The 9390-nt window shown below is 35.5% G+C and overlaps 3 protein-coding genes across 3 annotated transcripts in view; 2 read left to right on the top strand and 1 right to left on the bottom strand.

The window, feature by feature from the left end:
• The window catches only part of LOC111496813 (actin-7), a 2735-nt gene extending 2436 nt beyond the window's left edge, over positions 1-299 (top strand). Inside the window, exon 6 of the mRNA XM_023147331.1 lies at positions 42-299. The gene's annotated coding sequence lies outside the window, so the exon portion shown is untranslated. The remainder of the gene's footprint in view (positions 1-41) is intronic.
• Positions 300-1408: 1109 nt separating this feature from the next.
• Positions 1409-2211, top strand: LOC111497029. The gene has a single exon (XM_023147641.1). It carries the CDS (start codon positions 1580-1582, stop codon positions 2135-2137), a length of 558 nt encoding a protein of 185 aa, XP_023003409.1. The 5' UTR covers positions 1409-1579; the 3' UTR covers positions 2138-2211.
• A 2224-nt stretch (positions 2212-4435) lies between these two features.
• Positions 4436-7111, bottom strand: LOC111497081 (WAT1-related protein At5g64700-like). The gene is made up of 7 exons (XM_023147711.1): positions 6857-7111; positions 6708-6770; positions 6388-6504; positions 5988-6240; positions 5018-5176; positions 4778-4929; positions 4436-4686 (listed from the first exon to the last, which is right to left on the bottom strand). Exons 1-7 carry the CDS (start codon positions 7027-7029, stop codon positions 4551-4553), a joined length of 1053 nt encoding a protein of 350 aa, XP_023003479.1. The 5' UTR covers positions 7030-7111; the 3' UTR covers positions 4436-4550.
• Between the last annotated feature and the right edge of the window lie 2279 nt (positions 7112-9390).

Below are 9390 nucleotides of genomic sequence, written 5' to 3'. Positions count from 1 at the left end.
GGGGGGGGGGGGGGGGGGGGGGGGGGGGGGGGGGGGGGGGGGGGGGGGGTCTATTGAACTGAAGGAACTGTGTTGGATTTGTTATATCTGAAAGCATTTGATCCACTACTATGATTCTCCATTGATACGGTGGCCTTGTTGGAAGCTCACAATTGCTGGTGACCCTCCAGGTTTGGGGCCATAAAAAGATATATTCTGTTCTGTCCTGTCATCTTCTTTTTAGTAGGGATATTTGTAGCAGAAGAGTGATTGTGATGCTTTTTTTTTTAAATATATATATATATTTTTTCAATTTTTTTTTTTTTTTTTTTTTTTTTTTTTTATTGAAGGTTTTCCCCTCAGAACATTAATGTTAAATATTTATTATTGTATGCGAAATCTTAGTGTCACTTTCCAGTCATGAACTTCTCTTTTGCTGGGCTACTGAAAACCTCGACGAATTTATTGAACCAAAATATGTGTTCGGTTCTTAAGATTCGAGTTTGTAGCCTACTATTTGGGTTGACCACGATCCTTTTTATCAGTTGCTAGCTGGTTTTGTTGTCATCTCTGACCATCCTCCTAGCTGATCCTTGATGTATATTCCTGTTGCCTCGTTTCTTGTTTCAACTGTCGAATTTTTTTGAACATAATGTACCTCTTGACCCGAAAGATGGACGAACTTATAAGGCTTTGTCGACCCCAATGCTTGGTGGCCTTGTAAGATTTTTTAGCCTGCTCGACCCCAACAACTCTGACCTTATAAGATATTTGAGCTTGCTCGGCTACAACAATTGGTGTCGACCCCACAAGATTTTTGAATTTGCTTGACTCAACAACCGGTGACCTTAAAAGATTTCTTCCCCATAAAACGTTTTCCATAACAGTAAGAAAGAAGTTCATGATGAACATGAAGAGCCAAGCTTATCTTAATTGAAAATGCTCTTTTATCCCTCTTCTCTAAGATTCATCTGCTTAAAGATAGGTTTTTTTTTTAATATACATTTTAATATTTCGAAGAATCGTTTTTTTTTTTATAAATAAATTAATGTTATGGTATACAAAGTATTTTTTATCCCATGATTTTGTGGGGCACAAGATATTTTTTCAATTACAAAATAGACTTATAATCTCATTTTAATAAAATAATTAGCTAACATTAAACTTTAATCATACAAAGGAGTATCAAATTTAATTCACTTTTCAAATCTGGAAGCATATCCAAAATAGGGTTCGAGATAACAGATCTACATCCCTTAGGGGTATCATCGGGAACACTAGCATCAAAAAAACATCTCACAACCGAAGAAGGATCTAACTCTAAAACTTCCATTCTCAACGAGTTTGGAAGTGAACGAGTTTGGAAGTGATCCTCATTCTCATCACTAGACGGGATGGAAAAAAAAGTTAGGTCTGGGGGACTTCTAATGAATTAATTTAATAGGATAGAGGCATATATATATTTAATTCTCACATGGTAAGATTAGTTGAAATTTGTCGACAACAAAACCCCCCAAATTACACAACCCCCCCTTGTGCCCACACCGCTCTCACTCCAGCACAACACTTACCCCTATCCTCTGCTTGAAGCTCTTCATCAATGGCGGATCTGGGAAGCAACCCTGGCCAAATGTCGAAAGAAACAGCCCTCCAGGCGCTAAACACCATAATCCAGCTCCATTTCGAGAAGACCCTGGAGAAGAAACGGGCCATAGATCTCCAAAAGAAACAGCTCTTCCACCTCTTCCACCTCTTCTTCATCTTCCTGGGCCTCATCTTCCTCGCCCAATCCCTTTCCCATCGCCTCCACTGCCGCCATTCCTGGATCCCCATTGCTCTTCTCTCCGTTTCCCATCTCTCTTTCTACGTCTCTGTCGCTCAGACCCTCCGGTGCATCAATGGCTTCAAGTACCAGCGCCGTTGCCATAAGCTCACTCTGGCTTTGGCCACTCAGAAGCTCAGAGACATCAAGATGAGGCTTGCCGCCGGTGGAGGGTTCGACGGCAGCCTGGCGGAGGAGGACTTTGAGATTCATTACCAGGAGCCGCCGGAGAGCTATTTGGGTAAGTTCAAGAGAAATTGGGCTCTGCATTTTGGGTTCTTGATCATCATCTATGCCTTTATGATTTCTTCCTCTGTTGTTCTTCTCTGTTCTTGATTTTTGGATTCGGATTAAAAAAATTAAATGTTACTCAATAATGAACTTTATGACTTTAGAAGCTTTTCACTTTTTATGATTGATTTCCTTTTTTTCTTAAATATTTATAATTATATTAAAATTAATATAAGCTGTAATTAATTGAATTTTGAAAATTTGAGGATTTCGATTATAAATATAAAAAAAAAATGGATTTGAACAAATATGATGGTATCACGTTACAATCATATTTACTTAAAAAAAGACATATTTTTTGGGTGAATTAATTAATTATATGATAATGGGCACCCACGATTTGAATTATGAGCAGCCCACAAACATTGCCTTCCATGCTATTATCAGCCCGACAAAATTAATTATAATATAATAAAATTATTGAATTACTAAGTTCACGCCTATAGCGTTTCTTCCCGCCATTTCATGTTAAATTTGATCATACCAACACTAATGCATCATATCCCTTCATAACTCTACCACTAAACGTGTTTGGACGAGAGTGGTACTAACTTGGATGACCACTTGGAAAGTGTCTTGTTGCACCATTTTTTATTTGCATCCACCTCCTTAGCTCATGCCCATTGCGTTTCTTCTCTCCAACATGTCCACGCGGACCTCTATTCAGAGCACGATTCCCGCCAGGCTCCGGAGCATGCTCCGCCCGCCCAAACGAAACGGGACACCCCGGAGATCGTCGATGATCACAAGGTGAATTACTCTAACTCTCCTTCTCTTACCATCTGTTCTTCCAATTATTCTGTTTTTGATTCATAATGCCCGTGATTCCAATCTGTTTGGATGCTCACAAAATTGGTGACAAAATTGTTGGTTTCTACAAATGGGTACGTAATCAAATAAATGCTGTCGACTTATTATTACCACTATGGGCTTAACTGCCCGTTTCAACTCAATTTGGGCCGGCCCATCTTCTTAAACCTCGCCCTATATTCTAGGCCCAGCCCACATATGGAGGAAAATAAATAGAGTTTCTTATTCTTTGGATGATTGTTATAATACAGAACGAAGGTAAGGAGAAGGCGGCGGCAGCAGAAGAGACCCCACCGGAGCCGCCACCCTCCGATGAGGTATCAGACAAGACAACGGTGGTGGAAACTCCATGTGAGACAAAGAATGACAATAGCCCAACAAATTGGGAAGCAGAGAAAGAATTTCATTTCGGTATTTATTTAGTTTGATATATCTGTTTTGTTGAGTCCTGTCTCTCGAATGAGGTAGAGAATCTCCGTTTAAATGGAACATAAAAAAAACCGCCACTATTTTTTTTTTTAAATTTTAAATATCATATAGTAAAAAAAAAAAACAAAAGTAATTTAATATCATTTCCATTATTAGTAGTGGAAAACACTTCATAGTGGATCAAAGCCCACCTTCAAAGGATATCATACAATACCCACTAAGCACTATATAATAAATAAGCTAAATTGGGTTAATTTACATATAAATATTTAAGCTTATTTAGTGGAAAATGATATTAAATATATGCTTTAACATATGGTAGTATTTTATTTTAGACACCTTTATGCATTGGAACATCTTTTAAAATATAATTATTTTTGGGATAACATATTTAATTTCAAATTATATCACTAATGTCTTTCTTTAATCTTACTATTATATTATAAGTTTAGTTTTTAAAATGTTTTTATTTATATGACACAACTTTTTAATAATTATTTGAGATATCTTTGCCAAGTGCATCGTAAGTCTAATTTTCTTTAAAAATTCAAGAAAATTAATTGGGTAAGTTTATAAAGACGTTCATAAGATCATATTAGAAAAGACACAAACCTTATGTAGTAGTATTAATTGATAGAAAATGGAATTGTATACTAACCCTAAGTACCGAGTGTAGTTGTGTGAACTTGAGCCGAAGAGAAAATAAGACTTTTTGTTAGGCAAGGTCACATCAATAGTGGATGATTGTAATATTTTATTCAAACTACTTTAACATTTAGTGTATACTAATATGCACGCGTGTGTAAAACGACCTGACCTGTCTCGAGGACCCACGCGTGTTCTAGCCTTCCTACATGTGTGTGACACGTCTCGTAATTTGGCTCGACTAGGCTTGACTTTGACTTATTTGACTCGAGTCTCAAACCTAAAACCTAAAATGTTGTTGGAAGTTGTTTGGTAGCTTCCACCTCTCACCTTCCATTCAAATTCGATGTGGGTCTTATGATTTTATTAATTTCTTGGCACTTATGTTGCTGAATAAACATAAACAAGTAGGAATTAAAGAGAAAATAAAGGCTCAAACATTATTCTTGGCCGCCAAAGTTGAGCTTGATCCTTTACTTTATCAAAGCAATGTGTTACAAAATATTCAACAAATTCATGGCCAATTCTCATAGGCTTTGATATATTATAATGATCAAAACTAGATCTTTGCTATCTATGGCTGAGGAGGTGACATCATTTCTGGCACCTCTCTCGGTCGATTGCTATCTATATCAATAACGTTGAGCTCTTTGCTTTTGCCCCATAACACGCTATAAAGGCTCACCACTAGCAACATGGCACCAATAAGGCTGCAATGTTGAAAACAACAAGACATGGTTTTAAAAATTTTAAAAATTTCCGAAATGGATGAACTTTTTGTGTTTGAATAATGAACCAAACCTTCCCAAATTGATGCCTTCGCCCAATAGCAATTCAGAGCCAATGATGGTAGCAATGACATTCAAAGGGGTGGTCATGGCTTGAAAAACGGGACCTTTTTCTTTGATAACCCAACATTGCAAGAAATTTGAAACAACGGTGACAAGAATTCCCTGTTGTTAAGACGAGAAAAATTATTATAAAGAATTGAAAAAGGGGTTTGTAATAAAAAAAAAAAAAGGGTCATGAGTGTGTTCTTACGCAGTAAAGAACAGCTAGAAGCCTAATGTTCCAACCCAACTTCCACTCAGAAGGGTTTCTTTCCATGGCAATGGCTATCACAAATGACTGTGCTGTGCTTAGTATTGTCTGGTAGCTTATGAACTCCAGTGGTGATGGGTATGTCTTCAGAAAATGTGCCTGTGTTTTTCAATCAAAATCATTACTTGTTCAATCTAATTACGTGGATCCTTTCAAATTGTGACGTTTTTTTTTTAATAATTAGATTTAGAAAAACCACTATATATATATATATATTTTTTTTTTTGTCTTTTTTTAATTCAAAGACTTTCTATTAAATTAGGAAGAATAAATGTGAGATCCTACCTAGATTGGAGAAAGGAAATAGTGTTAAGGAGGATGTTGGACACTGTAGAGGTGGATTGTGAGATCCTCGATTGGAGAGAGGAGCTAGGGACAATGAGGACGTTGTACCCTGTAGGGGCGGATTGTGAGATCCCACATCGATTAAAGAGAGGAACTAGTGCTAGTGAGGACGCTGGACCCTGAAGGGGTAGATTGTGAGATCACATATCGATTAGAGAAAGGACATTGTGCTCTGTAGGGCTCTATAGGGACGGATTTGTGAGATCCCACATCAATTTGAGAGATAAACTATGCCAACGATGACCCTGGGCCATGTAGGGGTGGATTATGAGATTCCACATCGATTGGGGAAGGGAACAAAACGTTTTTTATAAGGGCATGGAGACGTCTTCTTATTAGACATGTTTGAAGGAAAATCTAAAAAGGAAGAAATCTCTTATGTTCCCTTCTTCTTTTCTCGTTCAAAAAGGAATTTTTCCACCTGTGCGGGGCAAGTTAAATAAACATTTCTAGTATTTAATGGAAAAAAAAGACAACCGTCTATTGAAAAAGCACATGTTGGATAGATTATAAGTTTAAATTATGTATCTAATATAAAAGAGAACGGAGTATTTGAGTATCGAACCTGAAGAACGAACCACAAACCCCAAGAAATGCTGGAGAGGAAGAGAAGAAAACAGCCAATGATCCATGTTTTTGTGGAAGAGATATGAGGTTTGTGGGTTTGGGATTTGTGAAATTGAAAAAGATGATGATTGATGAGTGGCTTCAAATAAGGACCTTTGTAGAATGCAAGTGTGATCACTCCCCCAATGCAAACTAATATTCCAAAAGCTTTTGCCATTCCAGCCACTGTTCTCAACCTCACTTTCTCCATCCTATCATTAAAGTTCACACCAAAAAAGGACCAATTTTTAGTTGAGTTTAGAGCAAAAAAAACAAAACCCAGAATTTTAATTCCTTAAAAACATCAAATCTTCCATCTTTTTCGTCTCAAACTTCAAGAACAAACGTGAATTCTTTACCTTAATAAAACTGCAAACAGAAACGTTGTCACTGGGAGACAATTAAACGCAGCAGCTCCCAAATTTGCTGATGTATAATCAACCGCCACACCGTATGCATTGAATCCAATCGTCATCCTGAATTGGAAAAACATCCACCAAAACATAAAATTTAAAAACCCGTTACTTAGCGTGTCAGCTCACAATGAAGAGGTTTCTGCACCCTTAGAAGAAATGTTTCATTCTCCTCTCCATCGAACCTAGGTAGGATCTTACAATTCACTCCTAGAGAGGTTTCCACACAGATATGCTTTGTGACGTGGAACCTCACGAAAACATACCCAATTAAGGAAATGGCAAAAATCTTGAAGAAATTCCTGAGAGAAAGCGGGCGGGGCTCTTTTCTGGGAAAAAGAAACAAAAAAAAGGAAAAAAAGAGGTTAAAAAAAACATAAAGGATTATGAAGGAATCAAAGAAAGAGAATGAAACCTTTTCAAAAACATGATGAGAGGGAGGTAAAAAACAGCACCAGCAGCTTGCCTATAGAACACAAACACAAAGCTGTTCATCCCAGAAGCAAACGCCGCCTTTGAAAGAAGACTCATCCCAGCTAGAAGAATCTGTGTCAAAACCGCAACAAAATATGGTTTTTTGGAACCCATTTTCAGAAATCTTAAGGAAGAAGAAACCAAATTTAAAAGTGGAGAGAAAATGAGGTGAACTGAGTGTGTTGATGTGAAGTTGAAACCATTTAAACACAAATTGAAGGACAAACAGACAAACACTGTTGACCTCAAAAAGCTTCATTAAATTTCGGTCAAGCTCCCCCTATGCCTTTTTTTCTCCTACCCAACTTCCATGATATTCACGAATAATAATATGATCCTTTGGCAGCTCAACCTTGGAATAATTAGAAAGTATTCATAAAACTTTTAATCTTAATCTTAAATTAAAATTTTGATCCTGACTTTATAAGTAAAATCTAATGAACAATATGGTGTCGTAATTTCTAACATGATATCAAAGTCATGTCGTTGTGAGTTATGAAAAAGCAATGGACTATGAATAATAGAAGCGTTTTAGTCCAATCATGGCCTTAGGGAAGGGACAATTATTAGGTGTATTGAGGACATCATGTTTCTGACGTAGTCCTTCCTTTCTTTCTTTTCTCCTTTTTTTAAAAAAGTCCTTTTAAAATTTACTAATAAAAAAAATTCCTAAAAACTATTAGAAATAAAATAGGATTGAGAAAAATAGTAAAACAGTTAGAAAATAAAGGAGAGACTAAATAAAGATTAATAAGAACTTCAAATTTAATTTAATTACAAAGAAAAAAAAATAGTAAAAAGAACATAATAATACTTCTATTTTAAATTCCCCTAAAAAATTAAAATGTTTTCTTAATATATATATATATATATATATATAAACAATAATTAAAGGAGAGATTTTTCTCTATTACCTAAATGAGATTCAAGTCGTCCATTCCTGACCAAACCTAAATGTTTATCAGTCTGTCATACTCACTATATATATATATTGCAGAAAATGAATATATTTTATATTTATATTATATAGTTGATATTTATTTTTTTTACGTACTTAGTAAATAAATAAATATATGTTTTTTTTTAAGTCCCGAAAGACTAAATTAAATTTTTTTTTAGAGATTATCTTCAAAAGGAGTATTTTAAAATTTATATTGAAAGATGAGTATTAAATAATATATATAGGTAAAAAAAAAAATTGGATGAAAAACTCAATTCCAACCAAAATAAATAAAAATTTTGTTTGCATAGGGATTAAAAAATCAAATAATTATAAAAATACGACCAAATTTAAAAAAAAAAATATAATAATTTTTATTTTGGAGGAAGTTTATATGGGTCGATCAATTAAATTTTAGAGACGGTCTATATGTTCAGTGTCACGGTCATGCTCGTCCAGGGCGTGTTGCCCATGGCCGCATGCCCATGACAAGCCAAACCCTTGTCATGTCTTTTCATTCTAGTGTTTTTACTTCTATAGTTCTAGGGCGTATGACGCCTCAACAATATCATGTCTAGGCCTGCCAGACATGAAATGTCTCAAAATGTACTATAGGGGGATATGACTGGTTGTCAACTTCTCCCTACCCAAGGTTATGGTTGTCAACTTCTCCCTACCCAAGGTTATATATGCTAAGCCGTTGTTATCTCTCTCTTGCTTGCTTATATAACGTCTCTTTCTAAAATCTCTCTTTCTAAAATCTTTCTCTACCCTCGTTTTCCAAAACCTTCTTTTAAAACCGAGGCTAGAGGCTCGATCATACGTCGCTTGGCCGTAGGCGACGCAAGTACGAATTGGCTTAGCTCACTTGTCGTTGGAAAGTGAGTGCCGCACAATCGCTAGTCCGCTGCCTTTAAGAGTGCGATTGTGTCATTCAGGTCGTAGATTATATTAAAAATAGGTAAAAGGTAATAAAAAAATAAAAAGAATACATACAAAAATGGGTTCCAATATTCGAGAGGCTATTGTTGACAGTGATTTAGTTAAGCTATTCTTATTCCATATGTCTGAAAGATTGAGATTAATTTAATTTATAACTTTCTAATTTTATGTGGAAGATATATATCGAATATGCTTTTTAAAAAATTTGTAATTTTTTTTAATTAAAGTGGAGAATTTATTCTAATGGAGGGAGTGACACACATTCTCATACCATTTAATTTCAGTGAGGATTAATTTAATTTACACTTTTTTTTTTTTTTGTTCTCATCTTTAATTTAAACAAATAATCATTGCAAGATATTTTCTATGTTAGATATTCGAGTAAAAAAAAAAAAATACATAAATGAACCGATACAATTTGGAGCTCTTTTCTATTTTCTACAATTTCTCTCGGTTGAGATATTCTTCTAGACTCGAACAAGGTGACTGAGTCCCCATTTCTGGCTAAACTCTATCCACGAGCTGACTCTAGAAATTTCATTTCCCACGACGATAACTTTCGACATAATTGAGCTCATTGTGGTGCTTTTGTG

Source organism: Cucurbita maxima, unplaced genomic scaffold, assembly GCF_002738345.1.
Source record: "Cucurbita maxima cultivar Rimu unplaced genomic scaffold, Cmax_1.0 Cma_Scf00023, whole genome shotgun sequence".
Taxonomy (NCBI): domain Eukaryota; kingdom Viridiplantae; phylum Streptophyta; class Magnoliopsida; order Cucurbitales; family Cucurbitaceae; genus Cucurbita; species Cucurbita maxima.
This window is presented reverse-complemented; position numbering and strand designations above follow the sequence as displayed.